General features: G+C 44.0%; 1 protein-coding gene across 1 annotated transcript; it reads right to left on the bottom strand.

Moving 5' to 3' along the window:
* Positions 1-3,234: 3,234 nt before the first annotated feature.
* ICOSLG (inducible T cell costimulator ligand) lies at positions 3,235-15,055 on the bottom strand. Its single transcript, XM_086608449.1, has 7 exons — positions 15,042-15,055; positions 11,610-11,650; positions 9,254-9,616; positions 8,474-8,758; positions 6,838-7,014; positions 5,670-5,705; positions 3,235-3,270 (listed from the first exon to the last, which is right to left on the bottom strand). Exons 1-7 carry the CDS (start codon positions 15,053-15,055, stop codon positions 3,260-3,262), a joined length of 927 nt encoding a protein of 308 aa, XP_086464575.1. The 3' UTR covers positions 3,235-3,259.
* Positions 15,056-26,398: the final 11,343 nt, after the last annotated feature.

The following is a 26,398-nucleotide window of genomic DNA, read 5'->3' on the forward strand; positions in this document are numbered from 1 at the left end:
CAGGTGAAAAGATTTAAATAATGAATTTGACTACAGGACAGATGGATTCAGACCACTAAGTAGCAACACATGTTCTCTCTTGGGGCTTTCCATCTGTGGTTTACCAGCCATGCCACAAAGAAAGACTTTCGCTTTTCTGTGAAAGTAAGTCCATTTCTTAGAGTCTTCCCACAAAGCTGCAGCAAGAGATGCTTTCCTGTGCACGCATTTAAGTTGTTAGGACATGCAGTTCATGTGAGCTGCTATTTTTAATGAAGGGAAACAGAGGATGCTGGTGCCTGAGCGCAGCACCAACTTGGGACAGTGTGATGAGCTGGTTTCAGCTCTGAACGCGAGAGGGTATGTTGTACTTTTGCACTGCGAGGGGTTGTTAAGTTGGGTGAGAAAAAGGATGTGTCAGCCTAGGCTTGGTGCTGCCTTCAGGCTACCACATGGATTTCATTGTGTTTGTTCCAGATACTTTGTTGTGCGAGACTAACCAGAGCAAAGCTTGTCAAGTCTCTATGTTGCATCCCTCTCTCCTCATCTGAGGGCTTTGGAAAAGAGTGCTCATATGCCCTGAGGGACATGGCTGAAAGTAAAACCGCCACTTTGGTCGGAGCAATGGTTTGGAGTGACTTGTCTTTACGTGCTGATAGACTTAGTCAAACATCCAGAAGAATGAATGGATTTTATTTAAAATATAAACACAGTATGTGATGACAAAACTGTTTTTCCAAATTCCCAAGTCCTTTGAATGGTAACAACTGTCATCTAGGATTTACTTGCCTCCAAAAATATCTGGAGACCTAAACAAATTGAAAGTATGGATTTTGCAAGAGTAGGCTGTTGCATTTAAACGTATTCACTATGTACTGTGACGTAGCCCAGAAGTAAGAAACTCCAACCAGTCTAAATTAGCTCAACAACATATTGCAAAGCAACTGCTAGGTCAGTTCTTACATCTCTAAACCGTTACAGCTTCTTGCAGTTGCAGAATATAAAGGTGAAAAACTGTTTTTAGAAAAGGCTTTTGTCAGTTACAGCAGCACCAAAGAGGCTGCACAAAACAACTTCATGTGAATAGATCGGAAACGTCTGCAGGACTTCTCGCTAAACCACTAGGAAATGGTTACCCTTCACATCCGCACAGATGTTCACAGTTTTAAGGTGTCTATAAGCTTGCATCCTTTCTTCAAGCAAATTCCCCTTAGGTTCACTGAAGACTAGATATGGACTCAGAAAATATCTAACACCTAGACTAACGGACACAAGAGAAGACAAGGAGAGGCTGATGTTTAAAGCAACTTACGGCACCTCAGTAATCTTATCTGATACACACTGAGTTAAATGCCCTACATGATAGGGTATATTACAGCTGTAGTCTGGAAGGCAACAGAGGGCAAAAGTGAAATTAATAAATAAACAGTATTTTTCACAGACATTCAACATCAGCAAATACGCAATATACTTTTTCTGACATTAACAGATAAAATGTCTTTAAAAAACCACAGTTGTACAGTCGCTTACAATCTAAACCAGAGACAGGAGCTTAATTATTTAGTTGCAGCTTGGCACTTTTTAAAAAAAAAAAACAAACCCAAAACAAAAACTCAAAACAATTTCCCTATCCTGTTCAAATTGGTGAGTAAGCCTAGACTGCATCAAGCGAGGGCTGAACTGCCCCTTTTCTTAAATGCCATGGAGGCTGAGCCTTTGCAGCCTTCCCACAAGATACTGGCGCAGTGGTGGTGCACAGCTACCCAATTCTGAGCCTCCTTGGGGGTATTGCTTCAACAAGAGCCAACTGTGCTATTGTCAAATGGTTCTGCATCCTGTGTGATGGGAGAAAAAGGACAACAAAATTTATCTTCACTTGGCTGTGATCTGAAAGCTGATTTTGATATGAAAAATAGTTAAGTCCTATCTCACAGTTGACACTGGAGTGCCTCACCTCTGCAGAGCTAGGACAAACAAGGCTGTGACTTAGTCACAAAAATGGTAGAATTTTAGTCTTGCAACTGGTGCAGGAGAAGCCAAGTATCTCCAGGGCTCAGTTTAAAATCATCATCTCCACCACTCCTGTGACAAGATGAGGAGGATGCCTCATCTAGGCAAGAGAGCTAGTATAGATTCCTCCTTCAAAACCTCATACCATCAGCAAACTTTACTGCTTCACTATTTTCAACCAGATGCTCTTGATTGATGCGAGGCTGAACCAGCGAAGCCCTGGCACATGGAAACTGCAGTTCTTAGCTTTCTGGGCATTCATGGATAACACAGTGATACAGTCTGCACTTTTTTTTGTGAGTGGAGGGATGGGACACAAGGAGAGGTTCAGGTTAAAAATTTCACTTTACAATTCTCCCTGCAAGCCAGAGGGGAGTGCTTAAATAAAGACTAGCTGAATCGAGCAGAGCTTGACCACAGTTTTTTTACCCAGAAAGGGTAAGTCCAAGTAACCTGACATTAACATAGCAGGGACCAGTATTTTTTATATTGGTCAGACTTCCACAGCCTGTTCTTCCACACAGTATGCACCAGCTTCTGTCAAAAGTGGGATTCCCATTTTTGGTGGAATACTTGGTAAAAAACCAAAATGTTAACAGTAAATGTGTTTAAAGAATGCATGTTCCCTTATGTTAACACATTCAGTGCTTAACCCATTTTTGGAGGGCAGTGTCAAAACATTTACCTACTTCTGTACACAACATGCAGCTGGTGAAATCAGACAACGTAAAGGATGTACTGTAGAGAGAGAAAGTTGGAAAAGGTCACATCTCACTGCAGTTGTCTTTTTTTTTTTAGCTGCCATTCTTCACATTCAGTAGTCATTGTCAGGGTAAGGAGAAGCAGCAAGAACTGCCCATACTCCTGAAGGGTGGTCACTCCTGCTAGGAACAAAGTCCTAGAAGGTGATGATCAGAGACTGGGCACTCACCAGCTTTCAGTGCTCTGGCACAGAGTAGCTAAGAACCACACTTGCCGCTTTCCCCAGTGCGGGAGCTCAGTATGCTGACAGACTATCACAGAGGACTGTTCAAAGTCGTTAGTCGGCGTGGTGACACAACTATTGTGTGGACACAGCCAGTGGCTGGAAGAGAAATCCAGCAGATTTTGCTGTCTCTTGTGTTGGAGAAGCTTTTATTTTTTCCATCTCTCTTGGCATGCTCTGCAGAAATCTTGTTGCTTGTATTACAAGCAATCGTGCTACTGAGATAGGGGGTGATGCTTCTCTTCACACATCTCCAGCTGCCCAAATCGTTGGCAGACTTTCCGTTTAGACAGGTGCTGTGAAAATAAAACAACTTCTTTTTAGAAAAAAAAATCCCCCAGAAATAACGTTCTACAGTTGATTTTTTCCTCTGTAACCAGTGGAACAAGCTGCAAAGCTATGGAAAAGATGTATTCATGCTGCTGAGATGGAATCAGCTGGGGTGAAGCCCTGCCTCTGCCTGGGTACCTGGGACAATGGGGGCCCTCTGCCCTTGTGCCAAAGACTGAAAGTGCCTCTCCTGCTAACATCCTCCTCCCTTGTGAAGGGCGTCAGTGTCACCTTTGGTTCATTTTAAGCTACTTCAGAGAACAAGTTGCACAAAATTTATCTGTGGTCAAGGAAAACCAGCCTTCTGAGGCTCTTCCACAGGCAGTGGAGGGATCCCTCCATGGAGCAATTCAAAATTGCCCCAGCTCTGAATTTCTCCTCAGTGGAGCATCTTGTCCCACTGACTGTAATGGGTTTCCAGAGAGACTAACCTCACTGGGATGAAGTTACTCTTCTTCATAATTTGCCTTCCCCACAGTTTCTAAAATCTTTTTCTTTGTAACAGCAAAGCTAGTTTCAGCAGGCTCTTTTTGGTTTGCAGCATAGTTCTTTTTGTTTCTGCAGTACTCGGGATTCTGCCCCCCCCCCCCCCCCACCCTGTGAAACAATCCTACCTTCCTTGTAAAGTGAAACACGTAGAAGCAAAAACATATTTACATCAGTATTGAAAAGCAAAATGCCATGGCAGAGTGTACTCCGGGTGCACCTCCGCAGTGCCTTATTCCCCATCTACCACACACAACTTTCTTGGAAATCTCAAATGAACATTGAAACAATTTCTCCAAGAGCCCACCTTTTGCCCCAAGGTAGTAGCAGCTATTTCTAAATCATTTCTGACAGATACTGTTTTCTTCTTTCATTAAGAAAAAACAGAACCGCAACAAACCTGGACAGATGGAGACTTGACAGCCTGCACAAACTCTCTGCCTTGGTGCTCAACTACCATTACCCTTAGAAAAGCACTTTTTCCTAACATCTAGCTTAAATCTCATTTGTTTAAACTTGTTGTGCCTTAAGTGCTTTTGCCTGCTGGATTAGGACAATAAGTAACTTGTCCCATCCTCTTTAAGGACTCTCTGAAGAGAGTTGTTGTTGTTATATTCTTAATCAGCCTTGCCTTCTCTAGTCTAAACAAACATAACCAATCTTCCATCAGAGATCACATTCCCTAGATCCTTCTCATTTCTCTGGTATTGATCCAAGCTGCCCTCAAATTGGGATGCCCAAAAGACACTGCCTTCTGTGTGTTACATGGGTCTGTTGGCAGAAAACAGGCCTCAAACGTAGGATAGTTTCTGACAGCAGCAAACCGTCAAAGCTGCTGTTCTATCTCCTCTTCCACAGATGGTGTGGAGACATGCCAAGGAAAAGATAGTGTCTGGAAGACCCGTGTCTTTGTTTTGTTGTTAATGAAGAAATCGTGCTACAGCAGCTTTCAATACAAGACAAATATTTACTCCTATTTATGTCATAGAGGTTTTTCTACTCATGGGCTGAGTCCAGGGATCTAATCAAACAGGCCCTGGTATAATTAAGTCCAGAGAATAAAATATTGACCTTAAATGAACTGCTTGTGTTATGTTAATGCAGATCATAGGAATGGAAGGAGAAAATGTAACTTTAACTCATGGACAAAATCATAGAATGGTTTGGGTTGGAAGGGACCTCAAAAATCATCTAGTTCCAACCCTCTGTCATGGGCAGAGACACCTTCCACTACACCAGGTTGCTCAAGGCCTCATACCAGGCCTTGAACACTTCAGGGATGGGGCATCTACAACTTCTCTGGGCAACCTGTTCCAGTGTCTCACCACCCTCAGAGTGAAAAACTTCTTCCTTATATAAATCCATCCTGCTTTCTATATTATGCTCTACAGGAAACAGTGTAATGCCTTTTGATGTTTAGCAAATACAAATGTTGTGGATCAGGCTGGGGTTGCGTGATGGGTCTGGAAAATAACTGACCATTAATCCAGTCAGCATTTAAAACAGATTTTCCAAGTTTGGCTCTGCCTGAGTTATAGCATGATCTAGCCATCTTGATGGCAACAGTAGCTGCAACACAGTTGTAGAACAGGAGGGGAGGGTGGCTTCAGCCTGTATGCTTTATGTCCCCTATCGATTTGTCAAGTCCTTTGGCGTGAACTGTTGAAGGAACTTCTGAGAACTGAAACTCTCAGGGTACCTTGGACAACACTTAGAGCTCAAGGAAAGGGCTGACAGAAGTAGTAGGACTACTGCTTCACGTTGAGTTTTTAACACCCAGCAAGTCTAATCCAAAGGCTTTGTGCTGAACTTTGAGTACTAAAGCTATGAAGTTAAGTCACTCTTGACACAAAAACAGTAACATATTTTTAATACTTACAGGTGAGTCCTCCTTTGTCTTCATTTGTTTGGACATCTGTTGAAACAAATGCACTGTTTTAAGCATGTAGGATAGATAATTATAGTCTTTAGCCAAACTGCATTAATATTGAGCAACATCCATCAAAGCTGGGGTTCAATGTGCTAAACACTCTTTGGACAGCAAAATGCAGTCTGTATACTATTTGCTTACAACCTAGGTCACCATTTCAGCAAGGATAGATTTTCAGGCTTGAAGCAACAGCCCTGCTCCATGTTTGGTTACAGAGTCCTGCACCACTCTTGTTTCTTAAGGAAGGATGTGGCTGCTAGCACAGCTGCTGTAGATGCTGGGCAAGATAGCTAAGATGCTTTCTCCTGCTCTTTTCTGAAGCACCTGGGCTTGCTAGCTATGAGGAAGCAGGCATGGATTGAAAATGTGGTTTGTCCTTGTCCATGAAAAGTGTGATTGCCCCTGCTCCCTTTTCTTAGGTGTTAGATCCTGTATACCTGCAAATTGGCTTACAGTAAGTACCCAGATACATCAGCAGACCTAGTCTGGTTCACAAGATGTCCTTTAGAGCTACCTTTTGTCTGTCATGCCAAGCTTTGAAGAGTCCCGTACGTGGACAAATGCAGCAATACAAGGGTACACATGTATAATATGGAGTAACAGTGAGACACGCTTTATTTCTAACTTGTAGAAAACCCTAAGATCCCTTGATCAAGTGGGATCTTGAGACCTTAACTGTCCAGCCAGTGACTCTAAAGCTCTTAGGATTGTTTTTTCTTCTAATTTCTGCTTTGGGTTTTGCTAAGCAGAGTGAGCTACTGACCCCAGTCCTGTTCCATTGAGAGCATCCCCTCCATCTGTCCAGAAACAGCCTGCAGGGATCTCAACTGAGAAACTATGGCCTGAACAGGCACAAAGTCTGAGTTATTCTCACATCCAGTAGTTAACCCCTGTGAGGCTCAGGTATCCTAGCAGAAAACCATAAAGAATAACATGTTCTGGGGCACTACATGCCCTCCCCAGGGCATCCCACATTTTTGATAACAGCATGATTTCCTGCTGTTGTGTGCAGGCAGCTTACTCAAACCTTCTAGCAATGTGCTGGATGACACTAAATATTTCGGCAAATGAAAGAGAATTCTTCAGATTCATTCATGAAAATGAAGGCCCTCATTACCTGTGTAGGATGCTAGTTTAGAAGACCTCCATCTCCGCAGCCAGCAGGTTAAAACAGCTAGAAGACCTATCAGAAGGATAATGGAAATGATGCCAGCTGCTTGAGCACCTCGTCCATTTTTTCCCAGGTTTTTGTGACTTTCTGTGCTAGAACCATTGCTTTGCTTCTGCTGCGTGTCTAGAATAAAATCTAAGAAGGATATAATGAGGCATAATTTTCACATTTTATACCAGATAAATATTTGATCTCATTTTACATGCACAAAAAAAATACTGAAGGACTAAATATTTGTGTTATTCATATCACTGTGATTCAGGTGGTATTTCTTCAGAGCAAGGCACATCTCCAGCTTACACCGTCTAATAATACAATGCCAGTTTATTCCTCCCTGTCATCATACTGCATGCATCCCTCTTTCTTCCTTTTTGTTCTTCTTTCCTGCCAGCCTTGGGAGACTGTATGCTTGAGCTTGTGTCTAGACTCAGTTGAAAATAAATCTATACAGAATCTATAATGTAAATCTGATGGTATTCAGAAAAGTAGGTGAAAACCTCTTTCCCTGAAGTTAGTGATTAATTTCCACCGATGCTACCAACTGAAGTTTTCAAATCACATCTCTTATTCTTTCAAGTGTGGTAGTACTTTTAGAAACCAACAAAAAATAATAACATTTTCCCCAGAATACAACATGACAGAATGTCATCAGGAAACTAATGACAAGGTTACTTAGTTTTCCTTTAATTTGGGATGACGGCAAGAGTTATACTATCATATAACTTCTCTACTAAGCAACTTTTGCTCATGCACACAATTTTTGTTCCTGGAAATAATTTATATAATTTGGCCATGTTTGTGGGATCATAGTCATTAAGTCCAGAGTGCGTGATTCCTTGGCATGTTCAGGTAAACTAACTGTGAGTATCCAGCTACAGTTATGCAAACAATCAAACCTCCTTGCACCAGGGTGCAGAAACCTGTAAGAGAAAGGCGGGGCAGGAGGTAGGCTAGGAATGGCAATGAGACTGAACAGCCACCTCCAGACAAGCGCTCTCACTCCAGATAGCTTCTCTACTCAGTTGTTGGGAAATCATGAAATTCCCTAATGCTCTTATGCTATTAGGGATATTATTCCATTGGGCTAATATTGCCTGTTTGCTACAGGTAATACTTTAAATAGTGCACTGTATTAAATTGAGTTTTGGAGACTGAAAACAGAACTCCAAAACTAAGCAGAGTAAAAGCAAATGTGAGTGCTGCAAAGCAATCGGGCAGGGGTTCAGGCATCGTGCCTCTATAGCATGGTGCCCCCTGAAAAATAATCTGACTACCCAAGTCATCATGTTCTTGAGGAACTGAAGGATAAAGCCCAGTGACTGCCTCTGATGCAAGAGCTTCTCAGTACTGTTGTCGTAATGTGCTTGATGGGGTGTTCCCTTCAACGTGGAAGAAGTCAGAAGTAAACAGAAAGTCCATGGCTAAGCCTCACTAGCTTGGAACAAAACCTGAGCTCTTCTTGGCACTTTTGGGAACTACTGAACAAACGTGTACCCCTCACTAATGTGTATGTCCAGACAGAGGCACACTGGTTAATACATCTGCTGTCTTAGAAAACATGAAGTAACATGAGGGGACTTACAGTTGGCTGACAGATATTCCTGCAGTATTTTATTTTCTATGGAGCACTCTATTTGCATGTCAGAAGTGGCTTTAACCTTCAGTGTGCTAAAAACACTGTAAGTGCCATCGGCGTGGGAGGTGATCTTTAGCTCTGATGGAGGCAGGTGGCTGTTGTCTGTTTTATTTATCCAATAAACATTGGGCTTTGGGTATCCATTGCCAGATCTGCAGCTGAAAGTCACTTCTTCTCCAGTGCTGTCACTGTTTTTTATCGGTCCACTGAGTATTGGTTGGCTGTAACTAGCTGGAGAGCAAGAGAAAAAGAAATAGTCATCAACATGTTGAAACATATTGAAAAGATAAAATTTTGATGTGGGTTCTGAAGCAGAAGTTCTGGGTTTCACACAACCCTCATGACTTAAAAGGGAAATACCTGCAGGTTTGGTATTTAAGCCAGAGAGCTGAGAGAATTACTGGAAGGGCAGAAAGCTGAAGCCAAACCCAAAGGAAGAAAGCAACTTCTTAGGTTGCTACCACCTAGTTGTGCGGAAGAGCCCTTATATTAAAGAAAGCCAAGCTGAAAAAAAAGTCCCATGATGGATAAACAGCTGTTACGGGTATTCTCCCAGTTTTAGATTCCCTATCTGTAAAGTTTAAATTAAGTAGACTTCATTTCAGTAAAGGACTGCAGTATGTTTCAAAGTTATGGGTGTGCTTAAATGTAATGTTGAAATGGCACATATTTGAAAAGGTGGAATGAGAATTTGGTCAAATATGTGCAAGTGAGACAAGTTCTTACCTGCTAAACTTAGAACCACTTCTGCCTGGTGAATCACTCTGGTATATTCAGTTTTCTGCTGTACAACACATCTGTATGTACGTTCATCACTCTGGCTGACGTTTAGTAGTAGCAGAGAAAAATCGCCATTTTCCAATCTATCCCAGAATAACTGAGTCCTGTTTTTGAAGTGAATACACTGTTGACTTTCATTGTCTTGACCAGAGATCAGTGCATGTACAACCAAACACTCTTCTTGATCATCAGCTATTTGCCAATATACCCGTAAATTTTTTAAGTTCAGTTCTCTTCCTTGATAAATGCAACTCAGTGTAGCATTGTCTCCAAGTTTACTGATGATGATCTTCTTCTCCAGTGCAACAACTACAAGATAAAGAAGAGAGAGGAAAAAAGGGAGGTTATGTGGAAAGAATGCCATTCTTTTCAAGTATATTCTACCACATGTGCGGACTCCAGTATTAGTATTTACAATAGGCAACTGAAGGGGCTCACTTCATAGTCATTCCTACCCCCTGACTTGCTGGTGGCTAGTTCTCTCTATGTCTGTCTGTATGTTTTTCAAAGGGACCTTTTACAATATAAAACCTTCTGCTTATTTCTTTCTCCAAGAACCAACCAGTGTAAGCGGTCCCAGCCCCACAGATATCTGCACGTTTCACTTTGACTACTGACTGGGACTGACTGCAGATGCATATTCAAGTCCTAATGCTTTAATAATCACTCTTTTTTTACTTAAGAAAAATGTCAAATAACACCAGGTAATAAGAAAAAGAGTGCTACTGTTATTTCAAGACCCCCAAAATTAAAAAGGGGAGTAAAAAAAGTGTTTCTTAAAGGGGACATATCATAGCAATCACATTTTATTGCTATCATCTGCGTCAGCCTCTTGACAAATACACCCAGCTGGCAAACCTGCATGTCACCTCCAGTGACACATTCGTTAGATATTTACAACCTCTCATGGCCACTTGAGGTAGGCCAGCACAGTATCTGTCTTTCAGGGCACTTTTCCTGGTCTCCAGACTTGAGAAAGGCAGCCTCTTCTCCTGGTGAGAAATGAGAAGGTGTGAGCTGGCTGAGTGATGCAGAAGGTGCAGGTTAGCTACTCCAAAAGGGCCAGGGTGGCTCTGACCTCAGCCTCCATGCTGGGAGAGATGCACCACCTGTCTTCCACCCCAGCAGCCAAAACCTCTCTGGTGCGACTGGTTGCTGAGACCAAAGCAGTGGGTGCGTTGTAAGCATCAGATTGAGGGTGAGGGGCGGATCAGGCATTGAGTTGGATGGGAGAGGTTAAAGCTGGGCAAAGGGATTATGCAGGGGGGTGAATTAGGGAAAGATGACAGGAGCGAGGGTTTAGAAATGTGGAAATAAAGCACAGTGTGCTGGGGAGCGGCACTGTTTTAGGTAATAGCGGGATATGTCTTTGTGTTGGTACATGGGACTCAAAAATAGCTCATCCATGTGTCCAAGTTGGGCAGCCTGGCATAAAAGCATTGCTGAAGCGACTGCAGAACTTGAAGGGAAAAAAGCAGAATGTTTTTCAGGCTTTTATGCTCTGCTGGATGAGACAAGAAGTAACAGGCTTGAATGGCAACAAGGATGCTGTGGGTTTGGGAAACCCCTTGTATCAGCAGGAAAAGTGATGCTCTGGAAAGCGTTGCCGGGGAAGACAGAGGCACCTCCATCACTGGCATTATTTAGGAATATGCCAACCAGCATCTATTGAAACTGGATCTGCTACAGTTTGTCCTGATTTTGGGGCCAGGGACTTTCCTTGATGATTTTGTTGAGGTTCTTCCCAGTGATTAAGCAAGAACAGAGGAGAGACAACTCTGAAAACATTCAAATATCACCAGGTGCTGTCCTTACCTTTGTTTTGAAAGGGATTTTTGGAACTGTAGTAAAAGACTTACTAATATTGGGTATTTGATACAGTCATGTATAATTCTAGCCATATTACAAGTATGAACTTTATCTAGGCATGTTAGATCTGCTTATCAACAGTCCTTATTAGCCTATTTCTAAGGCCTTTTGCTGGCAGAGATAAATATGCAGGGATGTCTGTGAAGGAAGCAGAGCAATCTAAGCAAAAGAATCCATAAGGTCCTTTGCTATTCTCTGTATTGAAACTGACAAAACCTGATTTTTTAATTCTTTCCCTGATGCATGTCACACTGAGGAATTCTTAAGTGTCTTGCTGAAAATACGCAGATGTAATATCGTACATATTACAAATATGTACAATTTGTAATATGTACAAAATGTAGTATTGTGTATATTACAAACACTCTGTGTATTTGGCCAAACACGTGAAGGGAGGGCAGCTTCATTTTTAACTGAGGTATTTTAAACTTACCGGCTCTCAGGATATGAAGGAGCAGTAACAGAAATCCGTAGCTAAAATAAAAAGCAAACAAGAGTGTTACATTATAGACTTTAGCATCTCTGTTGTTTACATAAGCAATAAACCTAATAGTGATTGTTTCAGTATAGTAGCAGAGTAGGTAAATTAGGTGCCACTACTATGTAATGTCCCATTAAGTATTTGCATTTTTGACAGCTGCAAAACTTCTGTTCAAACGACATAACTCTGTGGGTGGGTGACCAATGCCACAAATAGCAGTAAAACGCACTAATATTGGAATCAGAGCAGAAGGCATGAAGCCGGTGATGTGCCTGTCTTGTGAAAATCGAACCATATATAGACTTACTGGACAATTAGATCCTAGAGGCTACATGGATCACTGGGAAGGAGAGTGGCTGCACAGACCTAAATCCAGGTCAAATCCCTGCATCCCAGTGTTTTGCTGAAACTCATGGAGTTATGGTTTTATCTGGTTAAAGGACAACAAGCAGCTGACCATGCTTCCCACTGGTTTGTGCACTCAGTCAAAATGCGTAAACAGGAAACGTGCTGATAACAGAGAGTTGTGCAAAGGTTTTGCTGGGAAGAATTCAGCGTGTTTGATCACTCCACTCTGGAGGGGCACATCTATGTGGGAGTTTCCCAAGGCAGTTACACCTGCTGGACGCTACAGGAAAACCCAGTTTAACCTATCTATGAAGTCCAGGTGATTTAACTCTCATCATACAGGGATGAGAAATACATAGAAAGATAAATGTGCAGCATTTTCCTAAGAGTTACTTTAAAACAGCCTTTCACCACCATGCTTACCTATGCATTGTGCTCTCCTTCCCCCAGACTTCCTTGGAAAGGAAGACACTGGAAAGGTTTCGGAATGGGAGCAGTGTGGCTGCAGCTGCCCACCTTGATAGTGCCCCAAATGCAATAAGGCTGCAAAGCTGAGCTGATGGGCAGAGGGACATGAAGCACCTGCTCATCTGCAGTTTCCCCAGGTCACTTTTGCAAGCAAGCAGGACTGTGAGGGCATACTGCCTGCGTGCAGCCGGTTCCCTTCCCTAGTTGTTCTCAACCCTCAGCCAGGTCTAACACTGAGCCAAGAGCTGGGGCAATGGAGAGAGCTGCACCCAGCAGCCCATGCTGACTGAGGAGCAAGCCCCAGAGTCTCCCACCTGGGCTGCTCACCTTCTTCCCTCCAAACCAACCCTGCCCTCCCTGAGCCTCCTCCCTCCAAGCCCTAACCTAAGCTCACTGCCCCATCAGACATTTCTCACCTCACTTTCTCTCATCAGCCATGCTTTACACCATTCCCTCTCTCTTCTCGGCCTCCTGCCATTTCCTTACAGCTCCTGCCCCTTTGTCCAGTCGAGCATCAGGGTTTGTCCTCTACCTCCCAGGGACAGCATCGTTTCTGCCCAGCTTTACTCCCACCAGTGCCTGGGCAACTTCAGTCTCCACTGCTGTGGAGGAGGGTCTCTAATGTCCACTTGCCCCCAAGAAAATGATGGCCTGCCCAAACATATTTGGCTTCCCATGGAGAAAGCAGAGGGCACTCCTGACACAAAATCTACCTCTGCTTTAAGTCCCATCTCCAGAGAATGAGACGGGCAAAGTTTAGGGAAGAATGGGTCTGAACTGTATTACTTTTACATGAAGAAAACACTTTCTTTTCCGTTTCTGTGTCCTTTGAAAAGGTTTCATAGACGAGGTTTCAAAAGTTTAAGTGGATGCCCAGCATAGAACGTTTCTGCTGTAATACTTATTTTAGTAAATCCGCAATCAGTCCTTACTCAAGGTCTCTCAAGTAAGTGCGCCTAAACACTCCAGAGAGGCAGCTCTGCCCTGTTCCGTCTCTGGCAGTGACTTCTGGCAGCTTTTACACGTGGTGTTGTCTCTTGCGTTTCTGTTGTATTTGTATACTGTGCAGGAGCCATCACCTTTGTGCCAGGCTTGCAGAGGTCTGTCTTGACAAGCTTATCTTAATGTAGTTCTTAATCGTTCTTAATCCTACTGCTGTGTTTGTTTTATTGTTCCTCGCCCAAGTTAGGAACTATGGATATAGTAAGTCATTTGAATTAAATTAAGAACAGCAATTGACTGATCTTTCTGGGATTCTTCAGGGAATTTCCCATGGCAGGCATTTGCTCATGCCAAGAAACACTTGGTGAGCCAGAACAGATTCTCCACTGTATATATACAAAACAGGTCTTGATTCCTTATTTAAATAAACGGTCATAGTCAAGGTTGGACAGATCTACAGATGCTCATCCTTTTACTTGGAGGAGGCTGCAGCTTCATTACTGGGGGCACTATCAGCCCACCATGTTCCACTGGAATAGCTTTAATGCCAAGCTCCTCTTGGAAAAAGGGGAGAAACGCTCTCGCCTGCAGAGAAACCTCTTTTGCCCCATACGTATGCTCAGCTCCCGTGTCCGTCACACTGGCAGTGAGCTCCGCTAAGCACAGGTGTAGCTGCATTAGTTTCTTAGCTTCTCTCTCTCCTTTATTTATTTGTTTAAAAGTTTTTTTTTTTTTCCTTTTTCAATTCTTTCCCACACCTTCCTCTTCTATAAGTTTTTTAAAATGTCATGTGAAACGGGAGAAAGTTGCACTTCCTCTTTCATACATTCTTGTTCGGTGAGACGATTCTTCCTACCAGCCTCCCAACTTTTTCATGCACTATTTATTCGAGAGTCCTGGGCTGTTGCTGTTCTGGCACAGACTAGCCAGACAAAAGACGTCCCGATGCTTGCAATAATAAATTTGGGGCTTCTGTTTCACTGGTAAGATTTGCTTTATCCCCTAGCCTTGTGGTGACACGGCTCTCCTCGCATCAGCAGGTGCCCTGAAGAGGTTATCTGAGAAACTTTTCCAATGCCTACTGCAGAGCAACGCTCATTTGGGCAATAAAAACCGGTGCGCGCCGGCTTGCCTTCTCCCGTCTTTCGCACTCGGGCGAAAAAAAAAAGCTCCTTAAAATGCCAATTAATTGCCTGCTGTCTTCGCTGGCCGAGAACGGGCAGGTGGGGTTGACCCGCTACGCCAGGTCGCGCCGAGGGTGCCCTGCAGAACCCGCCTCCCCCGCTCCCGGCTCTCCCGCCGGCTCTCGCGGCTACGGCTGTCCATCCCGGCCGCCCAGCCAGCGGCGTGCCGGCAGCCGCCGCCGCCGGGTGCGCTTCCCGCCGTCCCGGGTCCGGAGGGGACCCCGCGCGCCGCCTCACCCCTGTCTCCGTGTAAGCGGCCCGCCCTGCCAGAGCTTTTCCTGCCTGCTGTGCTGCCACGAAACTCGTCTTTTTCCAAGAGGGAGCGTCTAGCTCCCTGCCCGGCAGCAAAACAGCCCGCCAGCGCCCCGGCGAACAGCCGGCTTGTGCCCCCCGGACCCCAGGCCCGCAGCTCCCGCTCTCCCTGCCCCGGGCCGCCACTCACCGTCGCGGCTCCATCGCAGCGGCGCAGGAGGCTGTGCTGTGCTGAGCCGTGCTGTGCCGTGCCGTGCTGTGCTGTGCCGAGCCGTGCTGTGCCGGCGGCTCCGCGGTCTAGGCCATTCCCCTTTCCCTCCCACGCCTCCTCCCGCCGGGGATTTCGCTCTTCCGTGCTCGCCCGGAGCCGCTACGCGGTCAGTTGTGCCACTGGGGCACCTTGCGGCCGCCTCCCGCACCGGCCCCGCCTCGGCCCTGCACGCCGGCCCCTGCGGTCCGAGAGAGCCCGGCCCCGTCCCGGCGGCGCGGAGGGTCTCAGGCCCATTCCCACTGACCTTTTTCCAAAACCTCGCCGGGCCGCCTGGCAGGGGCTCCCAGCCTCCGCAAAGCCGTCCCCTCGCCGGAGGGAGGTTGGCTGTGCCCTATCAGGAGTGGCGCCCCTCACCGCCGGCTCTGGGCGCTGCTGGGAAGGACCTGGGTAGCCAGGGCTGAGCACCGGTTTTTGTGACAGAACGGAGAGAACCGCGTCTTGTCGGCCCTGCGAGGCCATGGAGACCGGTCCCACGGCCCATGGGTCCGTGGGAGGAGGGGGCAAGGTATTGCGAGGTGGCTGTAGGCACGGACGGATCTTTGCCGAGCCTGCCAGGGACCCAGGGGCTCTGCTGTTGAGTTGTGTTTCAAAATACATTTCAAAAGATATCACGTTTATGATTGCATAATTGGTAAATAACTCTAAACATGATCTGATATGGTGCGCAAACACACCTGAAGATGTGGAAGATAAAAGTTTTGACAGAATCCGGTTAATAAGGGGTGTTGGAGCAGTAGTCAGCTACTTGAAAGCTGTGGTTGACGTTTACTGGCAGTTTTGTTTCTGGCTCCCCATCAGTGGCTTGTTTTTGGCTTGTTTCCTCTCAGGTATCTCAAGCCAGCTGGGACCCCTTTGTCAACGTGAACGTTTGTGATACATGCCACAAAGCTGTCACTGCCACGCTGGGGACAAACATCACAGTGATGGTCGTTAAAAAAGACTGACACGTTAGCGTTTTATTTGGTCTCGGTTTTGAGCCACCCTGGGAATACCGATTACTTTGCCCAGGATGAAACTCCAGGGTTGCGCAAGATCGCAGGTCCCAGTGCTGTTTCCGCTGCCAGGCAGCAGCGAGAAGGAGGGCGCTCACCTTTGAAAAGCCATCGTTGCTTCAGCCTCTGTATATCGCTGATACACTGCAAATCAGTGATTGGTTTGGGAGGGTAGACTTAAATTTACGCTAAATTTAAAGGAAGATAAACATGATTCTATGATTCCTATGGAATTATGGTTGAATCAGAACATGTTGGTAGCAGCCAATTCACATCTTTCACCGAAATATTTCTGGACAGAATATCCTGCTTTGGAAACTTGTCTTTTAATATTTTAGGTGCTGTTTTAATAACAGACACTTGGCGAACAGGTATGCTTATGAAATCAGTTCCATTGGGGAAGGAGTCCCTGCCCGGGGAAGGAGTCCCTGCCCATGGCAGGGGGGATTGGAACTAGATGATCTTTAAGGTCACTTCCTACCCCAACCATTCTATTATTCTATGATTCTTCGTGGCTAAAAGCTTCCTGACTTTAAACACTTGTGGCTTAACTTTACAGATGAATTTTTAGAGTTCTGGTTATGTTTGTTCTTTCTAAAATGTGTAGTTTGAATGCATTCTTCTGATGTTCTTTGCAATGGTTTCTTCTGCCCCTCTACTCTGCTCTTGTGAGACCCTCACCTGGAATACTGCATTCAGCTCTGGATTCCCCAACACAAGAGGGACATGGAGCTGTTGGAGTGAGTCCAGAGGATGGCCATGAAGATGATCCATGGGCTGGAGCACCTCTGCTATAAAGACAGGCTGAGAGAGTTGGGGCTGTTCAGCCTGGAGAAGAGAAGGCTCCGGGGTGGTCTTATAGCAGCTTTCCAGTACTTCAAGGGGGCCTACAGGAAAGCTGGAGAGGGACTTTTTACAAGGGCATGTAGTGATAGGACAAGGGGCAATGTCTTTAAACTGAAAGAGAACAGATTTAGATTAGATATAAGGAAGAAATTCTTCCCTCTGAGGGTGGTGAGGCACTGGAACATGTTGCCCAGAGAAGTTGTGGATGCCCCATCCCTGGCAGTGTTCAAGGCCAGGTTGGATGAGGCTTTGGGCAACCTGGTGTAGTGGAGGATTTCTCTGCCCATGGCAGAGGGGCTGGAACTAGATGATCTTTGAGGTTCCTTCTGACCCTAACCATTCTATGATTCTATCACGCTCTTCATACATGATGAATAAGAACGATCTATTACTACACATACGCATCAGTTTTGGTGGAAAGGGATTTCAGAATAAGGAAGAAAAGCAAATGTGTCTCCATACCCAGGAGACTCTTTGGGATTTGGAAAAGTCAGGTGCAAACCTCTGCTCTGCCTGTACCAGGCTTTTGAATATGTATTGCCTGAAATCCTTGACAAGTTTTTAATCTATAAGGCAACTTTGTCTCCTATTTCCCTTCTAAATGGTGTTTCGTTAAGGCTCAGCCTTAGGCAGGTCCTAGGTTGCCCCTATGTGCAGAATTCTCCAGAGGACTTGAAATGTAAGGATGTTCCTCTGCCAGTGACTCCATTCCTATGGCACACACAGAACAACCCTGCAGTTAATAAAAGCAGACTCTTACTGCCAAATCACTGCCGTTAGATGTAAGATGTTCCTTGAGGAGTGCTCCCCTGTTTCTTTCCACACAACCGAAAAAGGAGAAGCAGCTGCAGTGGAGGATCATTGCAGCTGATGTGCTTCCTTCTGTTTATACTGAATAGCAATGTATTTTTATTCATTTAGATATAGATTTGTTAATATGTCACTTACTAGCAGTAAGTTATTTGGCTTAGGGTGAAAATACAGACCTCAGTTACATGATCTTTCCCCTGCAAGTATCACATCAAAGATAAGATGAGCGATAACAGGCAAGAATGTTTGAATACCCTATGTGAAAAGTTTTCATCAAAGATGTGACTCCTCATTCCTACTACCATATGCCTATAGAAAAATTCAAGCAGGAAAGCACCTCTGAAGGTTATCTGGTGCGATCTCCATCTCTAAGAAGGGCCAACTTCAAAGTTACTACTGCTGATTCCACATGGCTCTGGAAGTTATGATAAGACTTCCTTTTTATCAGAGAATACAGTGAATTTTTATCAGAAGTTGTTTTCATTTCCCCAGGTCTAGTTTTAGTAATGCAAAAATGTATATTTATTTGTTTTCTTTTGTTAAAAAAGCTACAATATAGGATAGTCACAAGGCAAACCACATGCAAAGCTCTCTGATCAGGCTTATGACAGGAAAGATGGATCTTCAGCAAATTGAGATGTTTGAGGTTGATAAAGTGCAAAACCCATTCCAGTTGTAGTACCTAGCTGCAATCTTAGGTAGCTACTGCACTCTCCGTTGAGACACAGAAGCGGCCCAAAGACAATCCACTTGGTCCCTCCTCCTGTGTGCATGTGTGCACGTGTGTGTGTCTCAGTGTGAGAGAGAGGCAGAGACAGGTGAGCTTCTAAAGTAGAGTATTGGTAAAAAAAACATATTGTTGACACTGAATTTGTCCCCTCTTATGTGTGTCTGCACCATTTGACGCAATTAAATTAACGCATTAAGGCTGTCAGAAGAAGAAACTAATTCCTATGGCTTGTGTGTGGCAAATATATTGCCTATTGACTTTGAAACTAGAAACACTGGGAACAATTGGGAAAAAAAAAAAAAGAGGAGGAAAACAATATTCTAATTTTTCCAGTCTGTGAGACAGAGAAGCGATCTACATACCAGAGAGCTAGAGAGCTGATTGTTTTAAAATGGGTATCATACCAAGAGACAGATGTATCTGGAAAACACACATCTTCAGTGGCAAGCTCATTAATGCAATTATTGAGAATCCAGAGAGACTGATTAGATTTTGTGAAAGAAACATACCTTTCTCTACATATATAGAAGAAAAGAAATTCTCAGACAAATTGAACACTTTTGGGGGACAACTGAAAAATGGTTGACGTGACTGTATGTGATGTGGAGGACTTGAACCATTTTTGGAGGAGGACAGCTGTGAAAGAAATGCACATAAAATTAGTAGCAGAGGATATCTGAATGCTGAAAAGTTTTTAGGGTGGCTAGAACATGTCACCCATTTGAAAAGCAGATGGCTGTGTCATTAGCAGTAGGCACAATGACACGGTGACAAAACCAAAAGAGAGGTATGATCACCAGTCAGTTGCCTGCACTGAACCTCTCCCCATCACGCACGAACATGCCAAGACAAAACAGGAGGCAGTAAGATAACATCCAACCTTAGGAGACAAATTGGCGATGAAGGTGTAGCGAGCTTGCAGCGGACAGTGGAGACATAGTTAAAGAAAACACATTAAAAAGGAGTACCTAGAGTAGGGACTACTCAAACGCTCATGTACATATCACATTTTAAACAAGTACATTGTCTAGATGAGCAGAACGATCCAGCTCATGCACTGCATCCAATGGGAGAATAACTTTAACTAGAAAAACCTTGAAGTGATATCATGTACACTTGGTTTGGGGGGCTTGCCCCAGAATGCAGAAAAATAAAAATCTGCAGCTATTTTCACAGGACCAGAAGAAGTATTGGAAATCCAACAGCTGACCTCAAGCCTAACTGGTCTTCATCTTAACTCAGAAACAATAGGTTGTACCATGTTACGCTATTTAGTGTAATTTACGCTAAATTTACGTCTTCAACGTAAAGCAAACAAGTGAAAGTAGTACAGCCTCCCCAGTGCGTGTTATGGTGGTTGTATGTTCTCTGTCACTTTTGGCTGGTGCACTAAACACTCAGAAGGCTGGTCAAAAGAGCTGCAAAGCACTTTGTTTGCCTTTTGGTGTGTCACCTGCACTGCAGATATGGCAGAAGAAGGAGCAGAAACCAATCAAAAGACTAAAAGGAGTCGCAATCAGAGCAAGAAAGCTAATCTGATGCTAGAAAAAGGAGGCAAAAGGCATAGCCTAAATAACGTAAAGTAAAAGAGCAATCAAAAATAGCCTTACAAAAGGAACTGAACACTGCTTTAAGAATCATAATCCTCCTTTCTTCTAGAGAAACATCATGAAATAAAATATTGAGCAGCAGATCTCTGCTGCTGTAGAACAGTGGTCCATATTGAGCATACCGATGCCAGATAAGCAAAACCATAGTCACATGAAATAGGGATTTTGTGCCCTTCTTGTTCTTCCATCTGTAAATGTATGACTGTGATGTGTGAAATATACTAAAGCTTTGTGGAATGGTCTCCACAAATTTCTGGCTTTTGCAGTGTGGACATTTTAGCATGTGACACTAAAGCTAGTAAAATATGGCTTGCAACGGAGAAAAAAGTCACGAGAAAAATCACAGTAGCCCTGGCTACTGGTGCAAGGTTATGTCTGGGTAAAGAGCAAAAGAACGTATGAGGCGTGAACGATACTGCAACACTTTTCCAAGGCTTCTTCTCTTGTCTACGGAGAGACTAGCAGAAGTAACAAGTGGAAGAGAGACATTGCATCTTAAAAATAGAGGATGAGGAGAGGACAGTTTGCATAAAAGCAAATAATTTTCTTGACTAGTGGAGACATCTGGAGTAAAACAGGAAAGCCGAGAACAGACTGGTGACAAAATGAGGGAAAAGATGTGATTCCAAATAAAACTTTTCATGATTCTGTGAAGACTCTTTGAGATGGTGAGCTTAGCCTGATGCTATGGAAAAGAACTGCCAAGAATACGCTCGATGGAAGTGAATGAGCTAAGAGAAAACAATGGTCTGTCTGTTCGTTCTCTATGCTCTCTGTTTCCAGTTTTGTTGTGTGAGGGACTCTGGGAATTGGCCAAAAAGATTGCTTTTAACACCCAAATTTCATGACTGCCCCATGCAAAAGAGGACACTTGTAGCACTGTATAATACCAGTTTCAGGGCATGACGTGCTCTGTGAGTATTGTGCATCTGTGCAACTGATGTATTTCTACCAAGAGAAGGAAAGGACTCATATATTTAATTATGTTGTTAGAAAGGAGTACTGGCATTCACAGTTCTTTGTTGATAATGAGACAGTTGTTTTCCTGTGTTTTAAGAAAAGCAAGGGAATAACTTGGCAATACTTTTACATGCTCACTGTATGTGTGAGTATTTTGAAAAAAAGTATTGAGAACGCTGTGTAATTGCTTAAAATGTCTCTTGAGCCTCTCCTACTTAGTGCACGTTGTCCTGTGTGGATATCCTGTGTTGTGAGTGATCCCAAGCAGAAGAGTACTCTTGCTGCCTGAATTGCCCTCTGCTCCTTCACTCTGCTTCTTTTCTGCCCCATATGCCTTGCTCTGATCACGAGCAGCAGAAGCTCATTTGAGGACACTAGATAATGCATCAGAGAAACTGTTGTGGAAATGGGAGTTCACAGGCTTTGGCGTGTGAAATGCCTTCTGCGGAGGGATTATTTTCTTTTGCCCAAGTTTAATGTATTAGCCATAAGAATGACAAGAGGGTGGGTACAGCTGTAGAACAAACTCAGAATAAAGTCAGAGGCAGATGCCTTTAGCTAAAGAAGAGAAGGAGCAGGTTTGTCTGAGCCCATCCAGCTGAAGTTTTCATTCCGTAAAAGGAAGACGTCAGTTTCCAGGACAACTTCTTGAGCATGCCGTTTCTTATCCCACGTAACACACAGCACATTGGAAATTCTCTCGGCAATTAAAAAAATCCATCACAGCTAAGTCCGGATATTAATGACTGGAAAACTCTCTACAGAGAGCATGAAGAGGGAGTTCATGACGCGTAAAATGACTGATCTCTTGTTACAACTAAAACGTTTAGGTATATAGGACTTTACCAAATCTACTTTCAAACCTCAGCCTTCCCAAACTGTAATAGACTCAGTCATACAATTAAGATCTCTGTTTCTGATCATCGTGATCTTCTGGGAAGAGAGCTAATTAAATGTTCAGAGAAAAAGCTTAAGAGCTGTGTTGGCAATAGCTGAACAGGTGAGATATTTTCAAATGCAAATATACTTCTGTAAAGGCTCCAGATTAAAGTTCACTCTGAGGACATAAGTATAAAATGCAAAGCAGATATTTGTTGTACAAATTAAAGATTTTGGTTTTATATCTCACTGGGCATCAAGAATTTTAAGAAGCAGATTAAAAGAAAAAATATTGTTGAGCATTTCATAGATCTAATTGTAACTTGCTTATGTTTTTTATAACGTCAGTATTACATTGTTAAACTGAATGTGCTCTGGTTTGAGATAAAGAAACATATTAAGCATGGGTTTGGAATAATGATATGATGTTCCAAACTGGCAGTCTAAATGGACCATACAGAAATCTATTTTAAAAACAACAGATACAGTAAACAATATTCTTAATACTACAGTAGAAAGCAAACATGCATCTGTCCTGCTGTAAGCCATTGCCATGAACTAAAGAACTTAGCAAATTTTGGAAAACAATCATAGAATCATAGAATGATTAGGATTGGAAGAGACCTCAAAGATCACCTAGTTTCAACACCCCTGCCATGGGCGGGTACACCCTCCACTACACCAGGTTGCCCAAAGCCTCATCCAACCTGGCCTTGAACACTTCCAGGGATGGGGCATCTACAACTTCTCTGGGCAACCTGTTCCAGTGCCTCACCACCCTCTGAGTGAAAAATTTCTTCCTTATATCCAATCTAAATCTGCCCTCTTTCAATTTAAATCCGTAGCCCCTTGTCCTATCGCTACACGCCCTTGTAAAAAGTCCCTCTCCAGCTTTCCTGTAGGCCCCCTTTAAGTACTGGAAGGCTGCTATAAGATCACCACGGAGCCTTCTCTTCTCCAGGCTGAACAGCCCCAACTCTCTCAGCCTGTCTTCATAGGAGAGGTGTTCCAGCCCTCGGATCGTCTTTGTGGCCCTCCTCTGGACCCAAGGGGTCCAGAGATTTCAATCTCTGATATGAAAATATTTCTCCTTGAAGAAAAACACTACTGTGTTCCTGGATACCTCAGTTTCCAGACCAAAATTATGCTCATCACATACCTAAAATAATGTTTTAATGTTATCTCTAGAATTAGAAATTAGAAAATTTAGAAAAAGGTTTATTTCTCCTCATAGCACAGTCAAATAGGAAACTGTGTAACACAACAGGATGTGATACGGGTGCCAAGTATCAGGCAAGGAACAGGAACTGAAATCTGCACGTCTTATGCTGTTTATTGAATTATTTGGTGAAAAAAATGTTACTACTACGACTAGGAGCAGATTTGATGAGAACTGTTGTTCCATTTTGTTGTAAAAAGCTGTTCAGGCCCTTAAATGACTCAAAAAATTCCCTCCAATACCACTTGCAATACAAACTGTAGATACAGCATAGTGTGGCATATGGGCTTTTGAAAATGTGGTTGTAGGACAGATGAGTGGTTTGGCTGAATTCCCCTAAAAGCCCAGTCTTTTAGGAGATGTAGTGGTCAGGATATTAAGACTGATTCCATAATTGGTATAATACACTGAATAATGGTACAATTAGAGGCATGTCATTAGCCATCAGTCTTCCAATGAGTACAGGTGGGGATCTACCTTCAAATACTCTCTGGTTTTGTGTGTGCTGTTATGCTGTGAAACGCAGCCATGGTTGTGCAGCCCTCTTTCTTCTTCACACCAGGGTAGGGCTTGCCCCAGAAAGTAGACAAGAAGCAATACTGCATGGCTCATCAACTGATGATCAGCTCTCCGACGTCTTTCTTCAGCTCCCAGTGCTGAACTTTCTTGCATCATTGTTTGCATATGTGCAATATTTTGTAATGTTTTAATTCTAGTTCTCCTGACCACTTTACTTTTTTGTTTTGTTTTGTTTTGCACTTGTCTCTAACTAATATCGCAATTATGGTCTCTTGTCCTTTTCCTGTTGCTCACCAGCCTAGGCTGCAGCTCCAAGGATGTCGTTGCATCTCCCACAGGCAGGAGGAAATGGCCCGCCTTTTGTAGGCAGGGTCTAGACCTTAATTAGGAAATTCAATCAATTCAACCCAGCTGGGCAACCTGGGCAATAGCCACAGTTGCAATAGTCATATTTTCCCATCACTGATGTTGGTATGATGTAATGTAGGCAAGCTTTGGTGGAGCAATGTACACTGCTATACCAGTTACAGCTCAGATTGAGAGAAGTGACTTTTTATTTCTCAGCTTTGTTTTGCAGCTTATCGATTGCAACTTTATTTTTCCCTTTGAGGTCATCTGATGGATTTCTTAGTAGTGGAGGTTTAGTAGGAAAAAATTGAGAAAGAAAGCAACAATAAAAAAGACAGAGATTTAGAAAAGAACTACATCACAGAGAGCTAGTAAGTGCTTCCCTGAATGGGTCAAGACAATAACGTGATCTTTGTCTAGACGAATCTCAGAGATAATTCATCCTGACTTTTATTTCTGAAGTAGAAGTTTTGAAGACCTTGCTTTTTTCTACTAAAAGAAGTAATGATCTGCCATAATTTAATGATATTTAAAATGAGGTTTTGTTTTTAATGACAAAGTAGTAATCTATCCTGGGCTAAAGCAGGATGTGAACTGGTAGGGTGTCAGCTGCTCTGTGGACACTGCCCATTCTCATGCTACTTCCCTGAAATCCCCTGGAAAGCCGTGAAAAAGAGATGAGCTTTGCTACATGACAACACGCTCCCAAGTGATTCTCACCAAGCAACTGGTGCACTCCAAGTTCACACATCAGCTTTCCCCAGAGTAACTTTCCTATTTGTCTCAAGTATAGGGAGGTGGTTGCTCCGGTACCTGGGGCCACACAGTGAGCAGAGACAGGCAAGGGAGCAAGGGCATGGGCTTCTGCAGGGGGCCGCACCCTCCAAAGGCTCCCAGAGCTAATGTGAGCCCTCAAAGGGCCACAGTCTCAAGGTATGAGTGGCTCAGAGCCTGGGGATTCTTGTTCAAACCTGGTCACGATCTGCACTAGAGCCTGATTCCAGAGGAGACTGGACTCCACTGTTTTGGGCAAATGCAGGAACACGGGGTACAAGCTCGACAGTTCTAAGAGGCAAAGAGACAATGCACTAACACTTGCATGGTCATGCTGCACAGGCAGCACTGGAAAGCAAATATCAATCCCTGACTTTATGACAGTTGAGGGGACTCTGTTTGGGAGAGTGCTGGCTACAGTCCCCCCTGCTCTGTCGCCTGGCTCCAGCCCTTCAGCTTCCCCAGGCATCTGCACTTCTGGGACCTGATGTTACCACAGCTCCTGGGGCAGTTGGTTTCACCCACAAGACTCCCTTCACTGCAAAGAACAAAGAAAACTCCTTGAATTTACTTTTTAAATAGCCTGCTTCAGAATGATAAGAAAGTTGGCTGGCCCCCAAGGCTAACACCCTTCCCTGCCACCTCCACCCAGGCTCCCTTCAGACGCTGATCATTCTGGTTGCAAAGGCAGTAGCAGAGGCAACAGCAGCTGGGGGACTCTGGCATGTTTGCCCCCACGGGTACCCCACTCATCCCCTGTCTTGTTAGAGTTCTGTATTTGACATGGTGACTTTGCAGAGGCCCAAAGGACCGTTAAACCTGCTAGTTTGACTCCTGTAAGCCACCAGAATCAAAGGGCCCTGAGCTCTCCAGCAAACGTTTGGCTAGAGCATTGCCTCTGGAAAGACCTCAGGTTTAACCTACAACCCTCAAGAGAAACAGATCCAAGTGGCATTTTATGTTAGTGGATGGTTCCCAGAGCTCATCGTTCTTACCCTTAACAACTTCTTCCTCACTCTCCCTTGACAGTGGCCTGGATTTGCTTCCAGTCTTTGGCTTCCCTTCTCATTTCGGCACTAGAGTGAAGAGCCTTGTTAGTCTGGCTACCTTGTTAGTCTGGCAGAGTCTGCTCTCCCTCAGCCAGCTGTTTGATAGCCTTTGTGCCACAGCATTGCTCTGAAGTATGTTTCTGTTGCTTGTGAACATTGACCTTTCATTACGTTTCTTGCTCTTCAGCAGTTTGATGGATTATTGACATGACCTACTGTTCTTCACCTGTACAGCATTGTAGCTAATGGTGAAATAGAAACTAAATTCAAAGTCAGTACAACGAATAAAAAGACTCATGGGCTTTAAAGGTAGAATCATAGAATCATAGAATGGCATAGGTTGGAAGGGACCTCAGAGATCATCTAATCCAACCTCCCTGTCCTGGGCAGGGATGCCTCTCAACTAGACCAGGCTACTCAAGGCTCCATCCAACCTGGCCTTGAACACCTCCAGAGAGGGGGCATCCAAAACTTCTCTGGGCAATTTATTCCAACAGAATCAGGTCCTTTACCTATGCTCCATCAGAGGAGCTACATATC

This window comes from Tauraco erythrolophus, chromosome 1 (genome assembly GCF_009769465.1).
Source record: "Tauraco erythrolophus isolate bTauEry1 chromosome 1, bTauEry1.pri, whole genome shotgun sequence".
NCBI lineage: Eukaryota > Metazoa > Chordata > Aves > Musophagiformes > Musophagidae > Tauraco > Tauraco erythrolophus.